This window comes from Syngnathus acus, chromosome 22 (assembly GCF_901709675.1).
Source record: "Syngnathus acus chromosome 22, fSynAcu1.2, whole genome shotgun sequence".
In the NCBI taxonomy this organism is placed as follows: domain Eukaryota; kingdom Metazoa; phylum Chordata; class Actinopteri; order Syngnathiformes; family Syngnathidae; genus Syngnathus; species Syngnathus acus.
Window position 1 is genome coordinate 6,807,557 of NC_051106.1, and position 25,327 is coordinate 6,832,883.

The 25,327-nt window shown below is 45.4% G+C and overlaps 2 protein-coding genes across 8 annotated transcripts in view; both read left to right on the forward strand.

Moving 5' to 3' along the window:
• Nucleotides 1-8,207, forward strand: part of pacrg (PARK2 co-regulated) — a 111,007-nt gene extending 102,800 nt beyond the window's left edge. For both annotated transcript variants that reach the window (XM_037242249.1, XM_037242248.1), the window contains one exon: nucleotides 7,527-8,207. In XM_037242249.1, the coding sequence (XP_037098144.1) occupies nucleotides 7,527-7,687 (161 nt within the window). In that variant the 3' untranslated portion in view covers nucleotides 7,688-8,207. The remainder of the gene's footprint in view (nucleotides 1-7,526) is intronic.
• Nucleotides 8,208-13,966: 5,759 nt separating this feature from the next.
• The window catches only part of qkia (QKI, KH domain containing, RNA binding a), a 47,519-nt gene continuing 36,158 nt past the window's right edge, over nucleotides 13,967-25,327 (forward strand). For 3 of the 6 annotated variants that reach the window (XM_037242120.1, XM_037242118.1, XM_037242119.1), the window contains exon 1: nucleotides 13,967-14,438. In XM_037242120.1, coding sequence (XP_037098015.1) covers nucleotides 14,294-14,438 — 145 coding nt within the window. In that variant the 5' untranslated portion in view covers nucleotides 13,967-14,293. The remainder of the gene's footprint in view (nucleotides 14,439-25,327) is intronic. The other 3 variants (XM_037242124.1, XM_037242121.1, XM_037242123.1) reach the window with 1 other exon arrangement.

Sequence of the window (25,327 nt, forward strand, 5' to 3'; positions counted from 1 at the left end):
TCTTTATATCCTGTTTTTCTCATCTGACTCCAGTTCTCATCATGTCCCCAAAGTTTTCCATGAACTCTCTCTCTCCTCTGTGTACAGATTTCCGTGAGTCCAGTTTTTTCAGTTATCTCAGGGTACATACTTTGATGAATGACCAAACCAAATCATGTAATAGTCACTGAATTGTCTTCGTTAAATACTTCTGGCTAGAAAACAATCCCAAAGTGTCAAAAATACAATTAGAACATCAAAACTGTTATGGCCTCCAAAACTGTTGCTAATTTCTCCACTTTGTCAAGAAATGCGCAAAAGCCTGAACACCAGAAGAATGCTGATTTCCTGGTGAGGCTTCCTCTCAAAGCACAGATGTGCGCCCACCCTCGCCCTTTGGATCGGAAATGAAACCCACCATCCTCCCCTCCCCACCCTCACCCCAAACAGTAAGAGGGTTTTTCCAAGGTGTCTTCTCAGAGGGGAGATGATTTAGTGTGTGATTTTTCGAGGAGATTCCTTGCAGCATCCTGCTAGAAGATTCGGAGTAGAGATGAGTAAAAATGACTCGCAGAGTCATTTGATGGAGCGCTGGAGTGGGACACCGGTCCGGGTGATATGACTTTGCTAGTGTGAAAGCGTACACGGAAAAGTCTTCACTGAGCTCGGCGCCAAAGCACACATTTTTGGCCTACATTTTCTTTTTTGGGGGGAGACCATTATGTGAAAGTCTTTAGTCCTCTCTGGCTTCACTTTATATTCATTCGACTCCCCGACCCCCAAATCCCTCCTTTGCTCCTCGGCACACTCCATTTTGTGTGCTTGCGACCATCCCATCACTCCATTCAGTGTCTGACCACACACCATTACGCGGCGTCCTTTGGCCCTAATCAATCAAAGTCAACAGGTGCCGTAAATTGTGTCCTCCGGCGAGCCGAGACTTTGCCGCGTTCATCCTCCTCGTACCTGCTTTTTACCCCGCCTCTCAATTTTCTCTCTCTCTCTCTCTCTCTCTGCCCCAGTTTGGCAGCCAAGCAAAACTGTCCGTGCCTGTGAGACCATCCTTCATCTACTCCGACTTCTGTCACACGGCGAGATAATACCGCAAATGATAAGGAACTAAGAATCCCAAAATACTGGAAGCATCTCTTTGGCGAATGGAATTTTCAGATTTGCCTCCCACTCTGGGCGGTGAATTTGTTGGCGTATGTTCTAAATTTGTCCATGCTCCGCTCACCAGGTGGTAATTTCAAAACCAGCCTCGATTGTTTGCGCTTTCTTGTCGCAGGAAGTGGCAGAAATAGGACACGGTTTGCGTCACACACAAAAAAGAAGCTGCTCATAGTTATTTGTGTCACTCTGTTTTAATTGTAGTTTTGTGTACCACTGGTGGAATTTGGTCGCTTGAGTAAATGTTCCAATGTAGGAGTTTATGATTTATATTCTTTCTGGCCAAGGTTTGGGATACATCTGGATATCTTATGAGATCCAATACGACAGCTGTATCAAAAATAAGCTACGCTGATAATGCTCACTTTCAATCCGCCTACAATCTCTCCTATCGGCTGCCCTTTCTGACATCACTGGGCTTTTTGTTTTTCTTCTTAATTACGCATCCAGTCACTGACGCTGATTGCATCCTTTTCGTCGTCAATCCCTGGCATCCCCTTCACTTGCTTCCTCTCTCCTTGATGCCGGCCTCTGTTGTCATTTTCTTTCCTCCGGCCGATAATGAGTCAGTACGTGTGACGCCGGATGTCTGCTGACAGCATGTGTGCACGTGTGTGTGTGAGTGTGTGTGTGTTTGTGTCTGACTAACAACAAATGCTACTGCTGCACCAGCACATTGCAAACCCCCCCCCACCAGCACACTCTCCTTTGCGTGACATTCCTAATAAGCACATAAGATCCAAATCAAAGTCCCTTGTTCATAAAAATGATAAACGTAGTGCAAATACATTTTTATATTAGGTTTAACTGCTGTTGAGTGTTGCACATTTATGTAAGCTGAGCTATATCGCTGCATAATTGGCATTTCACAGGTCTGAGAGCTGTTAAGTTATAAAATCTGTCAGCGTCAATCAAAAGCAATAAAATAACGAAATACATTTTATTTTCAACCAAACCCATCAAACATTATCATACGTTTTTAATGTCATCTAAAATGATAAACAAATGAAGGTAAATAAATAAATGTTGTACCCAAATGCCCAAAATTATTGTCCAACATCAACAATAAAATGTAACTATTTTATTACAAACTAAATTCTGTGCTAATCCAAACAACAACAACAACAAAAGAGACAACATGACGACAGTATTCGCTTTTGTCCTGCCATTTGAGCTCCACAACGCACATGCCGGCCTTCTTTATGTAAATGGCACACTTAAACACCCTTCTTTTAAAGGCTTCGGGTTCTCGTAAACCTTGACGGGCCCTCGGGCCGTGCCGCCGCCTGTAAAACACACGGACTATTTATGGACGCCTGTCCTTGCAGCCGTAAACACTCTTGTGTTCCTCGGCAGGGCGGACTGACACCGACGTGGTCTTAAATAAGAATGACCTCTGAACAGCAGCCAGTCTGGACTCATATGATTGCTTTTAATATTATTATTATGCTTACAAACATTGAAAAAATGTCTCAAAATGGTTTCTTGCCTCGGACAGTTCCACATGAACGAGCATCTGAAACGACACAATTGCCACTCAAGAAATCCCTCCTGGGAGACTTGTAATTATTCCAATGACAAATGATGGCAAATAAATTCCATTCCAATTGATTTGCTTGTGCGCACACCTCATGTGAATGCAGACAGAGTCTCTCTGGGTGTCTTTGTCATTGTTGAGCACAAGTTGTCGTAACGCCGCTCTCTCTTGCGCCTTTCCTCGTCCGCCTGCTAAGATTTAGTAGCCCTGCGCATCCATAGGCATCCACTCCAGCCAATTGCATTACAAGGATAAATAAGCAGACCAATAAAAGTCTTTTTGAAGGGTGGGGGCAGCGGCGTGCGGCTGGAATAGTCATTGCCCATTTGGTGCAGAGTCCTGGATGGGGTGGGGGCTTTTAGAGGAAGGTTTTTTTTTTGGGGTGGGGTGAAATGGTGATTGGTAGCTTTGTTGTCATTTCATCCATCTTACGGCCACTTCATTAGGCTAATGGAAGGGATGGGCTGCGTGTGTGTGTGTAAGTGTGTGTGCACATGCACTGACGCTAGCCTCCAAGGCTAAAGTGGTTATGAAGACTCAAGTGATTTTATTAGCTGGGCACAAGGCCCATCTCTGCCAATGGTCACAACAGTGTGTGTGTGTGTGTGTGTGTGTGAGTGAGAGAGAAAGATAGAATGTGCAGTAATGACATCGTTTTGGAAGTGAGGAACGAAAGCGGTGCACCTTACTTTGATGTTGGGATGACTTTGAAAAGAAATGGGAGGACACTCAAATGTGGGCTTCACTTCCAAGAAAAGTCATTTAACCTTAACCGTAAATGTACTCTAACCAAAATCGTCTAATCCGAATCATACCCTAACCCCAACTCCAATGTAATTTTGGGGGAGCCTAAGTAGTTAAATAAGCGCATCTCGCTGTTTTGATGATCACACCATCTTGTTACTTGCACGAGTTTGAAAAGAATCGTGAGGACGTCCATCTTCGTCAGCGCTCCAATTTGAGTCAAAAGCCTGCATCACTTTCAATCATCCGTCCAACAGGTTTGCGTCACTCCTCCCGCTCCTCTTTGTTTTCCTCGGTCAGTTTTTCCAAGAAGAGCACAGCGCAGCGTGATTGTCTGGCTAGACGCACACCGCCGCCATCACAACGAGCGCCTTGGACTCCATTTTCTGACTTCTGTTAGGGCCATCTGTTTTCTGCATTTCTTTACAGGTGTCATTTGAGGCCCACTTCCCACTCCTTTTGGAAAAACATTCATCCCATTCTCTGCATTTCTTCTTTTCTTCACCACGTGTCTCTCTTCACAATGATGTGCAAAAAGTGGTCATGGTTGGCGTGGGCCAATGCCGGAACATTAGCATGGTCAACGGAAAATTTGAATCAGAGTGTCCGTAAATGTTTTTTTGTTTATTTATTTTTTCTCCTCCTATAAAAGTTTGCACGCTAACATTTTAGCACGCCCATTGTTTGTTTGGCTCATGTGCGAATGGCAAGACAGCGCAAGGCCTTTAGCGTCTGTCCCCCCCCGGTGCGCCAATTGATTTTGTGCTTCGCTCGCAGCCCACTGCTAACCTTGAGGTAAACTGGCGTAATGAGATCGCATCTGACGGCATTGACTCACACCTGACAGCGCTGACAAAAGAATGCAACCTCCCGGACGCTGACACACAGTGGGAAAGATTTGATGTGTATTGTTTTTACATTAATCAACGGCAAAATGGACTCTAAAATAGACAGAATTATTTATGTAGCTAGCTATTTAGCTAGCTATGGATGTAGCGATGTAGTTTTGAATCTACAATATGAGTTTGTACATTCTGGAGGTCGTCTTTCTTCCTCGTAGTTTGGGAATCCGCAACAGTTGGAAACGTGGAATTGGAATTCAATTCTCCTGTAGCCATGTGGACGAGCGGGCCTGCAGGAGGCCGATCGATGGGAGCGTAGCAGCCTGATCTTGTTTGTCCACACACTCAAAACCTTTCGTTGTTTTTAGTTCCTACCGATAACAACGTCCCAAATAAAAGGACAGGCATGGTGGCTAATATAATACACCAAAATGAATATGACTCTCGTATTACATGAAAAAGGTTGTATTCCATATATCACACGTATACATGGATGCAACGGCGGATTATGTGTGTATGGAAGGTCGACCTGCTCCCCAACTGTGAGGCGCTTTTAATTAGACGCCTGCTGTTGAACACATGTGCCCTCCATTGCTACCGTCAACCCCCCATCACAACTAGAACAAGAACCAGAACATTAGATCACTTGAAAATTTGTAAATATTCTTAAGAAAATCGGGAAGGAAATTGGAAGATCCTCAATACGGTCAAGTAATTGTAGAGCTGCAATCTGTCGATTATTTTCTCAATGTATTGATTAATTGGATTGAATAAAAATAATTTTTTAATTCCCATCTAATTAAAAATCAGGAGAAAAATAGTAATGGTAATAATAAAAACATTCATTCTCCAATAAATAGTCAAAGTTGCATGATAGATGAAGCGTTGATTTAAAAAAAAAAAAAAAAATTATTAGCAGCACGACTTGAGCAATGCGCAGACATGCTGAGTTATCGCTGTGTTTTTTGGCGATAAGAACACAAGTACTGTTCCTCGGCCAACCCGCCTCACGCTCAGAGTATTCCTGGAACTCCCGACTAGTCCGTCCGCTCGCAATCTGCATTCCTCTATTCCGAGACCGTACCCCGAGCAAAAATGCACGAGGCAGTCGGCATCAAAGACGCTATTGTGCGAGGAGGCCTCCACCCTAAGCTGCTTTCACCCGCAACTTCCACAGTCGAGGCTAAGTTGATTAGGAACAATGGGCCGCTTGGCTGACACCGCGTTGAATCGGCTCGGGAATTTGGAGCTGAACTCGCTAAATCCTGTGCGGTGTGTGTGTCACCTGAGTGCACATGACTAACAAACTCAGCAGGAGAGCAGGGATGGGCAACTTTGATGATGGAGGCCACCACAACATTGCATCAGCGCTAGTACTTGGGGCCCAAAAAAATAATCAATAGGGTTATCAATATTTAGATAGGAACCCATGTCGAGAAAACCACACACACAAACGGTGTTTTGCTTTCGTCCATTCCCAAAGACATTTCCTTTGATGCGTCTTGTCGATGGAATGAAATAAACAAGCAAATGTCACGCGAAAGCTTCCTCTGGCATCGACGCGCTAAAGACGCGGGAATCCCGGGGATTATCCCAAAAGAGGAAAACAAAACGAGTGCTTTTGCGCCGCAAATGTCACCGAGCGGGGGATTCTTCTTGCTCGTCGCCATCGACCGGTTTCTCTTCCTCAGAGGACTCCTGTCAAGATAATTTCCTTGTGTCATATGGGGGGAGATTTTATTAAGATTAGAACGGATCACCGTTTTACATGTTCGCTGACATACATTTCAAAGTAGCACGGTAAGACTCATTCGCTGCCATTGACGGCTATAGACGTCAAAAATCCATATGTGATAGGGGCTATTTAGAGTTTTGTTTTGGGATGTCATCTAAACAAAAACGACAGGCCTTTTCCCCCGTTTTCTACTGTGCTGTGTCAATGGCTCCCAAATGGACGTTGTGGTGTCTGCCAGGAGTCAACGGCGGAGGAGTTTAATGAGGCCGCCTGCAGAGAGGAGCACACCTACACCCAGTTAGTGGCCGTTAGCCGTGTGGACGCTAACAACGCGCAAGCCGCTGCATAAGATGTGCGGACAAAAACGTTTTTAACCAGGCTGAGGACGTAAATATTCTGACTCATAATTTAAAAAAAAATTCTATTCTTTTCTTTTTTTTTTAAATAATGACATTTATTATTATATTTATCGTTATATTTGCTCATTTTGTTCTTCAATATTTATCATAAAATAAACAACGTTTAAAAAAAATCTTATCTACTTTTGTTTCACATAATTTAAATATCAGATGTAGCCCTTGAGCTCAAAGTTGTGCCGACTCGTCGACAGCGTTTGTGGGCTGGGCAGAAACACGATACTCTGCTTCCAGCCAATCACAACATGGCGAGGAAACGGCCCTCCCCTGGGACACACGCACGCACGCACGCACACACACACACACGGTAGTTAAACATACAACAGAGTTCCAGTGCGCTGAGGGAACTTGTTATCGAAAAACATTCCAGAGGTATCCAGCTTATCCAACTCTCAACTATTTTTTCAACACACACACACACACTGGCCTTATCAACATAGTCAAATGCCATGCTCACAAACCACTGTGCCGGCCGGACCTCAAAACAAAAGAACCACTGACGTCTCATTCATTGCAATCAAAAAGTATCTTTTCCATGCTAATCTCTCTTTTTTGTTGTCGTAAAAGTGATATCGCTCCCAAGCGAGTCGAAAGAGCAGGCCTGGATGAAAAACACCTGTTATATGGAAAAATGAGCAGCTCCTAATTAGACTTTGCTGAGGAGGGAACATGAAACCGCACGGCTTTTGACTCTGGATGGCCACGTAAATCCTCACTGACGTGTTTGACTTTAACTATGCTTCAGCCCACCCCACCTCCTTGGCAACAGAGCACTTTTTCTTGCTCCCCGAGTAACTCGTGGCCACGTATTATGAAGCAAGGGCCAGCGTTCAACTCCCCGACTCACACGCGTTGGTGTAGTTGTGTGTGTGCGTTTGAATTGCAGGCACCCTGCTAGTTAGCGCGATCCGAAATAGCATCAAAACAATCCAAGCAGGCCAATGTAATAAAAGAGCAAAGAGGATGGTGGCATAGTTGTGAGACGAGGAGTGAAAATACAGATTTTAATCCAAAATCTCTTTCACACCGAGCGATCGAAAAGCCAACACAAAAACGCAAAATGTCAGGCCTGCATTTTAGTGTGTGTCTCTCGTGTCTCGCAGTCAACTCCGGAGACGGCATCGACTACAGCCAGCAGAAGAGAGAGAACGTTGGTGACCTCATTCAGGAGACCCTGGAGGTGTTGGAGCGTTACGGCGGAGAGGACGCCTTCATCAACATCAAGTATATGGTGCCCACCTATGAGTCCTGCATGATTAATTGAAGGTGACCGAGAGGGTGGGGTGGGGGTGGAGGAGGTCGTCGGGGCTGACACTTTTCCACCAGCTCGGCTTGGTTTGATGTAATCTAGGTTTCCACTTCAAAATAGGACTCACTGCTTATAGGATCGCCTATTTAATACATTTGATCCAAGATGAGATTGTGGATAGAACAAACCCAAAAGTGGAGACTGTGGAGTCTCATGCTGCAGTGTCCACAGCTGAGCTACTGCAACAGGGTAAGTTGCATTTTTGTCATTTTTAAAATGATCTTCAAAGGCGCAATTATTGCTAGAAGAGGAGACTAAGGGTATTAAGACAACAGAACACTGCAGCAAAGTAGAGACTATGGAGTATAATCCTGCATAATTCAAACCATTCACATTTCCAATTCGCATTTTAACCTTGATGGACATGAATGTATGCTTTTTATAATGTTGTGTAGCTATGCAATAACCGAATGAAAGCCTTATCACTGTCAGAATATCAATGCAAAAGGTTCATTAAAAAGTTTATTTACATTCAGTTGGCCAGATCATGACATTGTGATTTAACTTCCTTCCTCGACTATAATCCCATCCGCTATTCTTTTGCTATGTTATGCTGTCCAACTGCACTCATTCTTCAACGCAGCCAGCTGGAGTCGGAATCTGTCGCAACATGCCGGGGAAAGACCGTCCGGAATGACGGCCCTCAGCATTCCAGGACAATGTTGCGCTCATAAAATCAGCAGTTTCTTTGAGACTTTCCCTTTAACTCCACACGCTACGACCTTGCGTCTTAAGAATTACATTTGACATCACTTTTCTACTTGTACAATGTCAGTGGAAATTTCCAAAAAGATATTTAAGACGGGCACACACACACACACACACGTACATTTTTTTCTATCTACTACCGGCTGAAAACATTTGGTTTTGAAATCAGGCCTGGTGATAGTCACTAAAGGAGACAACGTGGACATGTCGACTTCAGAAAAAAAGCAAGCGGGTTCACATGTTGAAGTCACTTTTTTTGCTTTTAGCTAACGTTCAATGTCACAAAAGCCATAATGTCCAGCTACTGCCTCCGGTGCGATTCACTTAAAGGGCCCGGGTAGTCTGATGGCTCCATTAAGTTACATCACAGCCGCTAATGGGCATTACATGCTAAACTGTGTCCATTTCGACCTCTCGCGGAAGCCGGTGCGGCTCATTAGGAAAAGGTGGCCGACTGGAAAAGGGACAATGAGCATGCACGCTCTTTGACATACATGCCTGCACACACACGTACACACACGTCAAACAGCGCCAAACGACATCAGCAAGTTGTGGTCGCTCATGCAAGTAACCAGATTGAAACGAGCAACCAATGAGGTTTGTTGGGGCCGCCAGACGCATCGATGCGTGATCGGTCCGAAACCGCAGACTGGAAAGAGCACTGACGCAAATGGTTCCAATCATTCGCGACAGCAAGCTAAGTTAGCATACGAATCAGGACGCTTGAGCTAAAATTCTGTGACCTCTTTTTTTTTTCCGTAGGGGGGGGTCACGATGAGCGTTTCTGGGCTGCGGGTGGCCGAACATGCCCGAGGAAAGGTTTCCCATTCAGTGTGCAGACTTCCTCCACTTTTCAGACCTTAGCTTCATGCTCTACTTCCTAACAGCACATGATATCTGTTGCTGATAAGACTTTATTATCTCAGCTGAAGGGGATTTTGGATTCGGGTGGAAAAAGTGGACCTGTTTTGTATCACTGAAATCTTAAGTGATTCTGTTTGTCTGAAACCACTCACCAAATATTTTTTTTCATTTGGGTCACATTGAAGCTGCACTTTCACCAAAATAGAATTTCAGTTAGGTGAGGTCCAACCAAAACCATCTGAATCTTGACCTTGATCCAAGTCCTTAATCAATTTGTCCTTGGGCCATGATGAAACTACACACCAAATGTCATCCAAATCTATCCACACCCGTACATACATACTGTGCGGTTAAAATTAGCCGAACCATGACGTCTGAGTGCCAGTGACCACTTGCCAGATTTCTGGACCTCACATGACTCCAGAAGCTTCATGTCCAGTCACTTCCAAGAGTTGGGTCAACTCCCGAGTGCACGTATTTGTCCTTCCAAGGGTAAAATAGCTTTCCCTAATCCATAACCTGGTCTAATCCTCACTCTTCATTGTAACCGGACACCGGGGGTCGAGTCGAGATGACGCAGGGGCCCCTAGCTTAGCTCGCGGGGTGGCGTTATTATTAGCACGGCGAGCCCGGCGCTAGCGACAGCTGCCGCCCGCCCCCCTGACTCTCCTTGGCGCGAGTCATTCGGGAGTGAAAACGCGGCAAAGTTCCCGAAAGCTCAAGTTTGTCCTTCTCCGTCGTCACAGGCCGGCGGAGATGCCAAAGCTGTCCAAACACGCTGATAGCGTTGTGTTGACGCAGGAGAAAATGAGATTGAAGAAAGAGTAGAGAGGAGACAAAGACAGGGAGAGAATATAATCACAAGAGAGAGGAGAGGGAGCGCCAATGTAATATTTGTCTGGTGTGTGTGCTCAGTGGACAGAACAAACTCTACTGGAATGGTGTTGGCTACACCGCAGACCTCTGCCAAGGACAAACTTTTTGGTTGGAATTTTATGTTTGAATTTCCTTCGCAAAAAGTGAGTGAGCGAGAATGTTAAAAAAAATACATTGGCACAGTGATAGCAAATTGAATGAAAACAAATCTCACTTTTCCGATAACGAGCCAAAAATATCAATGAATCTCAAAGATTGACAACAAAATCGAAAGGTTAGTTGATTATTAAAATAATTGTAAGTGGCAGCCAACTTTTTCTTTTTTAAAAGAGTGGCGGTGAGCGACACACTAACACGGCAATGTTGTTGTGTATCTATCTAGAAGAAGGATTTAGGAGAAGAAGAAGCCGAGTCAGCAACTAAAGTCTTCCCTTTTATCGCTTCCTTCCCTTTTCCTTCTGCAGCTTTCGCACTGACTATGAGATTGTCACTATGGAAACTATTTAACGACTTAGTTTGTAGATATATCAATAAATCCACAAATATCAGTATTTGTGAATACCCCTTCCATCTGTGTTTAGGTGTGCGTGCATTTTGGTGTGCTATGTGTGTTTCGATTGCAAACCACGTCGCCAGGTCAATCTTCCCTCAGACCGGCGTGATCAATTCGGAAGCTCCCTCTTCCGAGTCTTATCACTCACAAACACGCGGTTGTGTGACCCTGTTGGGGGTGCAAAACACCGGGTGCACAAATAAACAAAAGTTTGAGAGTTCACAGAGCCACTGTTCGAGTCCACCACGAAAATGATTATGAATTTACAACTCGATCCTCCCAATTTGAAAAAGGCGCCGATACTAACTCCGATGCCAGCTCTCTCTCTGCCAGTCCCTTTCACAGTGTCAGTTTTGACTCGAAAGAGGCTTCTGATTGCATCCTCCAAGCTAGGGCATATCCAGTTCAACTCCCTATTCTGTAATTTTCACACAGAGGGTGGGGGGTGCCATCTTTCACAGGCGTTGAACCTTCTGATAGAACCTCCCAAGCCAGGAAATTTGCCATCATAATACTCCACCAAATTCCTTGGAAGCTGCTGAGGGAGCATTCCTACCTGGCCAGGATAAATCATTCCTCTGGCCCATAAATGAAACTGGCTTAACTTGAAAACATATTTGGCCTTCCTCAACCCTGTAATCCAGTCGGCGGCTAGGTGTCAAATGTAACATGATGGATAGAAGTCTCCCAGCCCACCCTCTCTTTCTCCTCGAGACATGTGGCACTTTTCAGTTCTGGAGAGCCAGTTCACGACCAAAATCCGAGGCTGTTAAAAAAAAACTCCCCTTAAATGTTCTGTCTCATTTTGTTGTAAAAGCAGTTAGCGGGACAAAAACAACACAAATCTGCTGTTGTTCCTAAACGTGCCTGTTGGGCTCTGAGCGCCACATCAGAAACGTCGTCAGACTCGAGTCCCGCGGCACTGGCTGGTACCACAAAGCATGTTGCATCACAGCCAGGCACCTAGCGCCGCTGGCACGCTTCCAGTAGAAAACCCAGGGCACTTTAGTGAGCTCATTGTCAGGGAGCTTACAGCCTCGACGCATGTTCCGTAATTATCTGGATATTAATTGGATTAATTATTGAATAGAAAGCGTGTTATTAAAAACGACGACGCCACTAAGGCAGGAGTGGGGATTCGTATCACTTGTGACACACACATTTAAGTTTGTCTACAAGCGAATGTGTGTTCACACACAGTGAAGATTTACGTACGAGTATCAGCACGTGCGCACGTGTCAAGGTTCAAATGACCAAGCGCACCGTTAGAGATAAGAACTAAAACCATTTTCAAAGCCCACAACAAATTTCAGCTTCCATTCGATGCAGTCTTTGATTTTTTTACCTTTTGAAATTGGATGTCTGCAAGAACTTTTTGGTTTGTTTTTTGACGAGCTTTTAGAAGTACACATTGGGGGCTAGCTAGCTAGCTATCCACCTGTTTAGTGGTCTCTTTCTCTATTTGTATATCTATCCACTGGTCTGATCTTCGTAGCCTGTTATAAAATGTGATAATTTCTGAGGCAGGCTTGTTCGTACAGGTTTAAATGAAGCTCAGTGGTAATTACAGATATAACATAACTCGGCTATATGTAGACTAGTTAAAGGGCATCGTAGCAGGGAGGGCATGTTCATTAAGGCAACTGTGTTAACACAGACCACACATTTTTGGCCCAAATATAACATTTATAGGCCTAAAAAAGTCAGATTACATAAATTGTGTCCTATATGAAATTTATATTAAAAAAAAAAACATCTGCCAATTTCCAGTGAGAAAGCAGAGGTAGCTTGTGTTTTGTTTTTATTTTTTTGCAATTGTCCCATTGATCAGGCATGTTAATCTTCCGGGGATACGTAGAAAGGTCCTCTCAAGGACAGGACGATGAAAAGGTTCTATTGATTACGACGCCGTTGATCAATGGGCCCCAAGACGGATAACAAGATGTACAAGTCTTGGGTAACAATAGGCGTCGTGTTAGGACGTGGACCGCACATGCTGATGTCATATTTGTGCACGTAATTTGACCCGAATTTGCTAACCTGTAACGTTGTCGTCCAAATCAATGGAAACAGATTCATTTCTAAAAAGATTATTAAGCGAGTGCCAAATGGGTATGCCACGCTGCCAAATCGTTCAGCGTTATCGCGCCGCATCGGTGACTCAAGAGGACAGAGCAGATGACCTCGCATAACCTCGCAATAGCGTGAATGTATTTTTACGATGGCGCTGAGGGACGATTTTTACTGCTGCACTCTTCTGATTCGGCCTCGCCAGGTCAATCACATTGAACGGGGTGGGATTTCCAGCAATCCATCAATGCATACCCGAGGACGTTATTGCACAGACAAACTAAATTAGACGGTAATTAGGCGACACAGAAAGTCAGCAAAGACACAAAATGTTTTTTTTATTTTTATTTTTTATTAAAATGATCGTGAAAAGTGGGCAAGCACACAGAGCCATTCAGTGGATTTGGGATGACACTACCTGCTAGCTAAATCTTAATTTCACCAATGCTGGTTCCTAATGACAGTCGTAGTCTTTCTTTGGAGACAAATTGGAAGTTAACAATAGAATAGATAAGATAACGGACGGTAGGTTTACTGTAGTTTCCTTGGCATGTAGCCAACCTAAGCGATAAGATATCATAAAAACATTGGATAACAAAAGATAACATTTCAGGATTGAAGAGGTAAATTTCAATTTGTATGCAGATTGTATACACATTGCGGATTGACAATGAAAGCTAACTGGCTTACCTAACTACTTAACCATGTTTTGAAAACTGGCTTGAAACCATGATTAGAACTACTAACTACCTTCACTTTGGCTAAAACTGAAACCCTGGCTAGAAACCCTGCCTTTTGCTTGAAACCCTACCTTGAAAGTAGAACCCTGGCTAAAAGAGGATATTGTGAGCTTTTATGATTTTAGAATTAAGTAAATGTAACTGTTATAAACATCTACAAAATGTAATCAAACAATTTTAAGAACAAACATTGCTAAGTTTTTGGTCCACCCTGGACATTCTTGTTGACACTTCTAAGAGCTGGACGTGCATTCCTGCGCAGCACGCGCGATTGGCTTTCGCTCCTATCAATCATTCTTCACCACGCGACAGACCCGCCCCCAGGGCCCTCGGTTTTTGACACTCATTGGCTGTGCCATTAGCCCAATGAAAGTACACCGACCAATCGCCGACGCGGAAGGACGGACCCGTTCCGGCGGAACAGTCCCTCGCGCTTACAGTGGAGGAATCGAACGTCCCCGAGCGCATACCGTCTCCACGAGCGAAAGGAAATAACGTTGTGTTTTTTTTCTCGCCTCCTCCGCCGCTCAAACAACACGAACGCACAGAGGCTGCAACAATTTGGGAAACTGGGGACATTCTAGAGTATTGTTCTCACGAGGAGAGGAGGAAAGCGAGGGATCGGGAGCCGCAAGTTTTTTTTTTCTTTTTCCCTTTCTCTCTTTTCTTGGTTTCACCCTCCACCCGCCCCCCGAAAAGAAGGATTCTGTGTTCGGCGGTGCTTCGTGTTCCGCTCTCCCCGCCGCAAAGATGATGGTCGGAGAGGTCGAAGTGAAGGAGCGACCGAGGCCGAGTCCCGACTATTTGATGCAATTGTTGAACGAGAAGAAGCTCATGACCAGCTTGCCCAATCTCTGCGGCATCTTCACGCACCTCGAGCGGCTTCTCGATGAAGGTAAGCGGCGGCAGCGTGGTGGTGCTGCTACCCAGGGAGAGGGAGGGAGGGAGGCGCCGTCCGGCGTCCGCACCGTTTCGGCTGCTTAAGCGTACATAAATCACCCCCCTGTATGAAGCTTATACCCTCTCGTTTCCGCGACGATTATTTTAAAATATACTATTGCAACATGTTGTAAAGAAGTGGCGCAAGTGGCTGTTATCCGAGTGGCTGTCCTGTTGACTTTGTGACTAGACGAAAACTTTCTCTAACTGGTTCAAAACACTTCTTTAACACGCGACCTTCCGCGTGTTGCGATTTAACAACCTTAGACTGTGTTCAATGTGAACTTTGGGTCACTCAGGGGCGTCGTGGTATTCATTGGGCCGGGGCCCTTCTTCCTCCACATGTTCCAGTAGTTTTAGCTGGGGGGGGGGCAAGCTAGTCACCCCACTCAACTTAAACGTTGTTACATTTTTCACCAAACGCGTTATAAAGAACAAATGATGGGATATTCGACCGCGCGGGGACGTAAAGTGCGATGTTTTCCCTCTTTTTTTGAGTTGTTTGGAACCTTGTGAGAGTTGTTGCCCAGCGGGCGAGCTCCAGCCGCGGAGGAATGTCGTGTGCGTCTTGCCCAAACAATGGCCAGTCGAGGCTTGGAAAACCTCCAGCACTTCTCTTTGGTCTGTCTCCCCTCATTTGTCCCCCAAAGACCAAATCAAATGGAACCAAGCATGGTTTTACTTCTGCTTTTATTTTCTTCGTTTAACTGCGGCCAGTCGGCGAAATAAAAACACCCTCACGCTGTTTTTTTTTGTGTCTCGCACTAAAACGCCCGCCTGCTATCTTGGCTTGTTGTTGTGATGTTTAGGTATAGATCTGTATTTTTGCACACAACAGTGGATTATCTGCCCTACAATGTCGGTAGTATCAACAACCTAAACCGGAGTGAGAAGCAAGGCGACGCGGGTTTTATGTAACCGAGCACGGGACACTAGAGAGCGCCACAGCCGCCCCACGAGTGAACGGGACGGTGACACTTGCAATTAAAAAAATGCCTTTCATTCTCAGACGATTAAAAAAAAAAAATGCCTGTATTATGGGTTTATTTTGCACGCCCGACTCCGCAAAATAACATATATTCGTAGTTTCGACGTTGCCAGTATTGCGTAGGTGCTCGAGTATGCAGCAGCTAAACCGGTCTGCACAGATTTGTCGTTTCCCCGAAAGAGCTAAAGTTAGATGAAAAAGTGGACTTTCTGCTGGAAAAATGCCAGGGTACATGTTGCACAACGCAACAAGGTTCATACTGTCTTTCTTCAGAGTGTATCAGGTTGCTGTCAACATGGAAAACTTTTAATGTGCCTGAATCATTCAATTAAATCTGAATACTGGGACCCAAACAACATAAAAGTACCGTAAGCGATCTGGACTGCGCTCGGCTGGTTAGTACTCAGTGGGGTGCGGACCTCCCACGCCCCATTTTTTAACAAACACGACGATGTCCAGATGTGCCTCAAAATTCCCCGGACTTTGCCTTTTACCGAGAATCCCAAAACCTCCCAAATCAATCAAGTAGTTGTTGAAAGAAGTTGTTCTTTGGTCCTGACTTTGTCGCCTTGACCTACTTTGAAAGTCTTTAATGTCTCCTGGCATGCATTTATGATCATACATGTTTGTTTCTTTGTATCATTTCCTGAAACAAAGTCAGAATTTTACCACCATACGTGGAAACACGGTGGACTCACCCAAAAAGTTTTCCTCAACCTTGTTCAAGAAAAAAAAGACGCCACATTTGCGACTCCCGAGTCCCCCCTCACCCCCCAAGTCGTGTCGAGGTTTACGAGGGGTTTCCACAGCACCGGGCCAAATATTACCCCCGCGCCAGAAGTCACGTGTGCGTGCTATGAGAGTCGCCCCGGTGCCGCAACGTCTGGATCCCGTTAGGGGCTGTTTGCTTTTCTTGCCCCGCTCGTTGACGGACTTGCCGTCCCAGTGTGACATGGGGGGGCTTCTCTCGCCCTCCCACCCGTGGTGAACCAGTTAAACAGAATTTGTCGGATAGTTTTTCTGAAAGTGTCCGTCTGAAGTATTCCAGGCTGACAGCTGCGTGAATTCCCCTTCCTCGCCTGCCCAATTTTTTAGCGCATGCCTCCACAGCTGCTCCGGTGAAAAGGAGGGGGGAAAGCAGACCCCACCCTCTCCCCCGCCCTGCTCTGGCGGACACCCGTCCATGCGCGCCCATTTTGTTGCTGACATGTATGTAGCGCCTCAAGGTCATTGTGGCAGATTGACAGCGTCATGCACCCCCCTTTGGCACCCCACCTCCCTTTTGCATTTCCAGTTGTTCGTCTCCCTGAGGTGACACCTGCTATGGTGTTTCTCAAATTTATTTAGCTTTACAGGCCGCCGGCCAGCACACAGTTTCAAATTGCTATCTTTTCCCTTGGCAGGAGAAGACAAGCCCGTTTAACAGGCGGCAATGATGTGACGAAAAGTTAGCAGAACATAAGGCAGGAAGAATTTTGTTTTCGGGGTATCTTTCTATCTACCCGTGTTGATTTTGAATTGTTTAATCAAGGCAAGCCTGTCTCCGGGGGTGACTTGTTTTTCGAGGTGTTTGTTTAATGGATTTTTACAGGCCACCGTCACCACGCATGGTGCCTCTCGTCCGCCTTTGCATCTCCTCCATTGTGTCTGCTTTTTTTTCATCTCGACTTTCCCCGAGGGAGCTGTCGGCAGTCGGAGGACAACTTTAGATGGCGGCCGTTCCTTCGGGAACGCTTGTTTGGAGAGTTTGACAAACGGGGCAATGTCAAACGTCCTTCAGTTGTTTTATAAACTCGCCCCTTATTCCTTTTATTTTGATAGAAGAGTTCATTTTCTAGGAAGAGACCCTCGCTAACCTCCGACGCACAATCGATGCGGGATCTATTAGGATAGAGCGCCTCGCCGCTAAGTGCGCCCACAGAGGTTGACAGAACAAGTCAATCGGGGGCGTTTTGCCGGGTTGTCGTCGCAAGTCGAAACCTGTTTCATCCCCCGTCGAGCCCCCACTCCCTCCCTCCCTCGCATCCTTTCCCCAAGCGCCGCTTTATAAGCCGGGATTTAATTAACGAGCGCCATTCTGCGTGCCGGTTTAGTGAGCCGGCGCTGCCATTGTCGAGGTGCAATAAGGAGGCTTTATGCTTAGTCTTGTTGTGTTACCAATATTTTGAAAAGTCAACCTAATTAGTTCACAAGTTGAATTCCAAAAGCTTGAAAATGTGGCAAAGGTCGTGGATTGCGTAACACGCAAGTATGATTGTTTATGGTGGAACCTTTAAGATAACAAACCTTAGCTTTGAGTTCCGTTTTCAGTTCTTCTATTGTGGTTTTCATTTTCTATTTTTCGCAGAGCGTGCAGACTCGAGCACAACGCCAAAGTAGATGCAATGATATGAAAATGAAAAATACCAACAGGAGAGCAGTTGCCTTATCCTGGATTATGGACTCCCGTTCTACCTTTATACTCCATTTCCTTTGGAATTTCGGGTTCATTTCCTGCATTGCTAAACCAAGTTCAGTTGGACCACAAGGCGGGACTCCACTATAGGATCTGACCCCCGCCACATGGCCTGGTTGAGCTTTCGCACCATCCTCCCTGACCTTAAACTCCGCCCCTTATAGTACCCTGAGCGCCTGCATCGGCGATGGCACCTCCCAGCGGGCGTCGCGCGATAAAGTCATTCGACATTAGCTCCGAGCGCTTATCATGAGCTTCAATCCCACGAGTGCCGGGGCCTGCTTATCTGTCGCTGAGCGTCATTCGGACTGCCTGGCTTAGTATCTCGCGTCGCCGTCGTCTAAACACTGTTCTGCTACAAGCGTAGCGGCTACCGGGCCAACTCTGGAGATTTTACGTCAAAGTTTGATAAGCCATCTGGCTAATATTACAAGAATGCAACTTGCACTTCACCGCAAGACTTGGCTAATGTCACGTCAGCATGTTTTTTTAAGAAGAAAAAAAGTTCTTCCGTTTTATTTGCGTCTCATTGCGAGAAAAACCTACAGGAAGTGACACAATATGTGGAGAAGGTGGTTTGTTGTCCCTCTTTTGAGATTAAGTGAAGACAGCCAGCTGTGACGCCTGTTCCCCAAACGCCCTCTCCCACCGCGGCGGAGTCATCCACGCAATTTCTATTTGACTAATTAAGATTGCAGAATAATGCCGCCTGTCCTCCACAAGTTTGTTTGACTATGCCATATATTCTCCAGTTATTTTTTTGAAGTCACAAATACACTACAGTGTGTAAAGATTTGGGAAAACACAAATCACACTAGTTGGCAGGGCTTTCTGTCTCCTCCCCTTTTATCCCCCGAAATGAGGCAAGAGGGGAAAAAAAAATGAACTGAATGCTCACTCTGTTTCGTTATTACCCGCCCACCCCGCTCTGCATTAATTTTCTCTGCGTCCTTTCAGTGGAGGACTAGCAAACAAGTTTTGGCAACCGGCGAAGGAATTTCTGCCTTGCCCTCCTGGTATATTTGTTTATTTTGCACAGCTGCACTCTCTTCGGTGGCAGGTTTCACTTTGGGCTTTTAATGTGCGTTGAAATATATGTGCGCTTTCACAGCAAGCGACTTTAAAGTCCACTAGCAGTTTCAATTTTTACATTTGGCAGATACATGTTCATCTCACTTCATCCTGGCTCGGAGCCATTCGTACTCGGACCTCCCCGCGGTTCGGAAGCCTCCGCCGTGTCGTCTCATTCGCATTCGGCGGGCCGATAAATCAAAGATGAATAATTTAGCTGTCCTTTGCCGCCCGTGTTGTTCTTGTGAGGCGCTGTCCGGAGCACGCTGGGCGACAGTCACCTTCTCCCAAGGGGTGGGGGGGGACGTGGAAAGTGCGTCAGTTTGATTCCTCTGTCGCCCGCCGTCATTCGAATATGAGGCGGCGTACTCGCTAACCTTGCTTGTCAGCAGGTTGTCTGAAATCTACGCGAGCATGTCACATCTCGTGTTTCTCTGCTCTGGGCAATCCATTGCTTTAATTTTAATGCAATCGGTAGCGCTGTCAGTCCTGTTTTGCCATCAATCAAGATCACAAACTCAGTCAATATGCTGCATGTTTTTGCTTTAATCAAATCCCGGCCTGATTTCATTGAGGGTATTTCGATTTGTGTGACAAACTTCATACGTGCGAATAAATGCATCTCGGATTTGAAGTAACAGTCCGGATTCCCCATGCTTCGGTCCACGTAATTCTTCTGCAAGACTTTCATGAACTCATTTACTGCCAGCCCAGTTCAAATGATCGTCTTTAGCCGTCAATGGTAGTGAATGAGTTAAGTTGCTTGTTAAATCAGCAAGTGCAGCATTTCTTTCTAGACTGGTGGCAGTGTTAACACCCGCACCACCACACACCGCTAACAGTCGTATCCAGAGGGAAGCGTGAGCAGATTTTCTCCCGTTGCACACACTTTGTTCACGCAGGTCATTAATCCACCGTCCCACCCGTACGGTGCCGAGTCAGCAATGTTTCAGTGGCGGCAACAGGGTCTTCTCTGCCTCAGCGGCGTCACAGCACACAGCACAGCGACGCACGGGCTTATTAGCGAATGCATGTACATGTAGGCTAGTCAATAACCCTTTTAAATCCAGAATATTGACAGTATTTGTTGTTTTTAAAGAACATATCTTGCCTGAAAAAAAAAAAACCCAGAATATTCTCCTATTTGGGTTTGCGAAAAAAAACTATTTTCTGAAACGTTATTTTCAGTCAGGGCATTCAAATGCAGAAGTAACTCTGTCCACTCACACTCATGTTATTCCAAATGTTTCCGAAATGAGAATTTTGGCCTTTACCCTGAGTATTGACTGTATGTAAATTTCGGTTAGTGTAGAAGTCGGAGGGCGGGAGAGATTGCAGCACCAGAAAAAAAAACGAAAGGGAGGTTTTGTATAATGAGGCATTAATTGGCAAAACAAAGAGCCTGTTTAGCACAGTTTGTGACTTGAAAAAAAGAATTCTTCTACTCTTTCTGAAAAGGGTTACTTAGCCTAAGCTACTTGCTCGATGAATTGCTCTTGGATAGTATTATAAAGAAAGGTGGGGGGCAAAGAATTCCCCTCGTGATGTGAATGAGGTCATCTTGTTTGCTATGGGGAAGGTTATTGACCCCTTGCTCAGCTCGGCATGCTACCCCCTAGCCCGGCCTTCCTCCGCAGAGACACAATGGGCTTTTTTGTGTATTATTCAGCCAGACACACGAGCCCGACATGAACCATCACCAGTTCGTGTCTCCTAAAGCAGGTTACACACTCGGTCGAGGTTCCGCCGTAACTAGACAAAAAGTTGTCTCTGAGAAGAAGCTAAACAGCGCTGGCAGCTAGCTACAGCCGCGCACCGGCGCTAGCTGTCAAGGTGCCAGATGCTGTCGACACCTTGGGCTGCTAAAGTCTTCCCGGAGATGGACTTGTCTCTCAGTCCTGCCGTCACTTCTTATTTGACTTTCTCACCCATCACCTGCTACTCGTTTGTATTTACCCCGTCGTGTTCACGCACCCGCCAAGACCGGTGGGCAGCGTGCCGTTCCACACATGGCACGTTCCGTCCGTCTTGGTCATCACGTTTTCCAGAGCAGACAATTGCCCCGTCCCGAGTGACTCATTTTCCTGGCTTTGTTTTTGTCCTAACATTTGCACGCTGACCCGAGTCACTCGCATTGCCCTCTCTTTTCCCCTCATCTGTCTCCTCATCATCCTTTCTTTTTTTGCCCTCTTCCTTCCATATGTTTTCTCTTTGCCGGCCCTCTTTCTCCACTTGTGTGCGAGCTTTTCCGCCCCCGAGGCGCCTTCGCCTGCTCCATGTGAGGACCAGTGGTGACGTTAAAGGCCCGCAACGTGGCCTGTCGCTTCGCATCAGCCCGGGCACTCGCCCGCCTGTGCTCGGGGACGCTAGCGATGCGCGCGGCTCTTGACACAATCACTCGCAGGCTTAAATGTTGCTCGAGAACAACACGCCGTCTGCAATCTTGTGTGCCGTCTCCTCGCTCGGGTTCGCAAAGCTTGGTGAAACCTTGAGCGTGAAAGATTTATGGTTTTTTTTTTCCCTTCCCACTTTATAAACGATACCTTTGTAGTCCTGTGTGGCTAGCTTGTGCCCACGGGCGCCATTTTGTGACCCCTGACCTTGTTCCCAATGTATGGTACCTCCATACATTTCTATTGACATTTTTCCAGGCACTGTCCCAGTCGCGTGTCCCTCACTACTAATTGCCTGGGATAATGTTGCCACTGTCAACACACATGCTAACATTAGCTTAGCTCTGTTAGCTTTGTAAGCTGCAGTGTTGTCATCTCAATATTCTCTTTGATCAAATTAATCTGTTGTTGTGTATGGGATCATTTTGTTGATATTTTAGTCAAAGGATTTCATTTGTTTTATGTTTCCATCCCAAACTCAGTCCAGCTAATAATTCGGTCAAAGTTGATTTGAAAACAGATGTAGCGCCTCGCACTATAATGTGTGGTAGTGTTGTTTGGTTCAGTAATAAAGAAACACAGTGATGTTTGTAAATGCTGCGCTGAAAGTTTTGCACACAGAGAGCAATAGCTGTTATTTTGGAACTGACAGACAGGAGCTGCAGGCTTCAACAGGCCTTGTGGCGACGGATGGATGGGGGAGAGCAAAACACGGCGCTAGCTAGCTCACACCTATCTTGTGATGTCACTTGTTTGTCTTCTGTCTAAGGCCACAAAGACATAAGCAATGAGGCATCTTGTCTATGGGTGGCGGTTGACACGCTACCCCGCTATTCAGGAGCTCTCGTGTTATTTTGTATCTGTCGCAAAAACACCAGACTGACAACAAATTGTACGTAAAAGGTGCAGACAGTCCCGGCTGGCTTTTGTCTCCCTTTTCCTGGCATCAAAGCGTCGGAGTAGTAAACGAGTGACCCCATTCTCGTAATGAGAAGGGATGAAGGGAATGCGCTCGTTCCTCATTCCATCATGTTTGCTCACATTCTCGGCGCCGCGCTTTTTTGGCAGGCTACCGATGTTACAATTACAATTAAATGTTATCAACCGCTGACTGATTGACGCCGCATATTTGTTGCGATGGAATTTGTGAAATCCAAACAAAAACCTCTGATACTCTCACACCGATACCACCTACCATATTAGGACATGGTTATGGACAGGAAGCAAAGTTGTTATCTTGGCCACCTGCATCCACAGTCTGAGCTTTTCCTTCCTTCTCACGTTTGCTCCCCTTTAACCGCCAGACCTTTCCGGCCATTGTTGTCGGACCAAAGAGGCCCAACCGTGTTTAGGCGTCGTTACAACTGTTTGTGCTACAGGTCAGAAAACATTCGAGAGGTTGACTCGAGTCTCCTGACCACGATTTGCTCTTCCAATCGCGTCGTAGCGCATGCTGAGTCTTCATCCTGTTATTCTTCCTCCTCCTTATCACGCATTGTCACATCCCATGTGGTGGCTTACAGAAGGCATCCTGTGCTTTATTTAACACGGCCATTGTTGTGCGTTTGGGGTGGTCGTTTTGCGAGCCAACGCCCGAGGCTGCATGCAGCTTGTTGCTTTGTGTACACACCAAGAGCTTTGACTAGTTAGTAGTAGGTTCAAATAAAGGACTAGAGCTTCGTGACTTTTGTCTTCTCCATTCAACTGGCAGGGGAAGTTAGTCAATCTTACTATTACAGTAGTATGATTTTTACACCCACGTCTGAGGTTAAATGACAAGTGCTGTGGTTACGAAACTTGCACGACATACGATTCCCCCGTCGCTCACTCGCGCAGCATAAAAATGAGCTGTTTTTTTTCTCCCCCCTTCTTCAGAAGGTCTGAGTTTGCATATCTCGCGCGTTACCGTTTGAGCCGATCTGCGTGTTTTGGCGACTGATAAAGGTGCAGCGAGGAGATATTTGCTGAGCTCAAAGTGACTTTTTCCAAATGGGCAATGTAATTACAAAGGTATTAAGAGGTTATAAGGAAGCATTCGGAATTAAAGTCGCTCTAATGACATAGTAGTATAGTAACGTCCGTTGCCTTTTTTTGGGCAGCTATTAAGATGTCACAGTTGAGCTTTCCCTGACAGTTTTACCTCAGCCTATAGCAGAACCCTGGCGAGTGCACAAAACTGGCGCTCATGGCTCATTGAGCCGCCAGAACTCAACCCCCATCGAGAGGTTACGCATCATTAAACGTGCTAATTTTAGTGTGGGGGTCTTAATGACAAGGCACTTGTTTTGCTGCTGAGAACTGTTTTTTTGTTTTCAGGGGGTCTTGGGAATATTCAATAAACAAAACACGCACTTGTTTCCAATGAAAGCTCAACACATGCTTTTGAGTTTCCGCCGCTTTTAAATGTGCTTTTGTTGGGCGCTCTCCTCGCCGCATTTCACCATGTTGTATTTGTCTTTCATCATCTTTGCCTTTCCTCCAGCGCGCCTTCGTGTCTGACCGTGTGCTCTGTTTAATCAGCACGAGGCCGACCGACGGTGGAGCGCGTAGTCACCGTCGGCGCAAAAAGCCGTTCTCCGGCTGCCTTTTTTTTCACCTTCTCTCGCCGACACCCACGGAAATGATTATATAAATTAAAAATGACTTTGGAGATTGCTCTTTTGAGCCAGGCCGTCACACCCACGCAGCTCTCTGCGGGCTCGTCATAGGCGAGCAAATTGTCCATGCCTCATGTCTTGATGTTTACAACTCAATCCGTTTCGTTGTGTTCCATGAGACTTTGATGGATGACGATTTCGGAGTAGCTTTTCTGTGATTTGGGTTCTTGTAGGAAATCCGAGATAATCCAAATGGAATTGATTAATCGATGGGCCAATCGGTATCGGATTCTTACATTTTTACATAGTTGCAGCGAGTGCTGTAATGTTGGGATATTTTTAGAATGGATTATTTCATCGATTGTATGTATTTAGTGACAAAAACAAACAATTAAGCAATATCACAGGCGTGGGACTAATGTCCTCACATTTTGAAACCGACTCAGTTCCTTGTAACATGGTTTTCCCAAGTAAAAGCAGATGTTTGCAAATGCCTTGTTTTGATTAAACACAAAAGACAGTCTGCTTTCATGAAGGACTACAGAAATCGGAGAACAATTATTGTTAAGAGGCTGAAGTCAGAACATTTGGACCATTCCAAGTTAAACAATGGCTCCAAGGGATTGTTACAAAAATTGTCGATTTATATAATGGATTAGTTGTGGATTCATCAATTACTTTTGACAGCTCTAGTTGCAGCCCAAAAAAACGGCACTATTTTGGAAATGCTGCTTGATTTTTTTGTTTGCGACAACATGATTAATGTTTGCAAATTGTTAATTGATTAAATTATATCCCAAGGACCACACGAGTGCTACCTTAGGATACATTTTGCTTTGATTTAAAATTCTCTTTGTACATAACAAATCCTTTGTACAGCTGTCTTCCATCACAAAGAAGTAAAGTCAAGCCGTTGTAATTCATTTCAACATGTACGTTTAAGTGTTTTTCCTTTTTAAAAAAAACAACAACCTACCATTAGAGCAGGTCAAGCAGCAGGTCAGTAATCACAGGTTTGCACACATTCATGGCGGCGTGATTGTTCTCCTCTCTGGGTGGACATAAAACGCCATTGACCTCAAGGCTAATTTTCCAGCAATGTACCGTTTTTGTTTTTTTAACCTCTCCCATAAAAGTTTTTACGCAACCCATAAAAGTATTTTTCACGTCTCTATTCAGTTTAAACACACAGAATGGAGGTATGAAGTCGAGCAGACAATTTCTAGCCAAAGGCCTTCAATCTTGCAAAATCTCATTGAGAAAGAGCCTCTAATAGAAATCAGCCGGTTCTCCTTAATCTGATTTCCTTCAGTTTCCGTGTCACCAGACCCGCAACGAGAC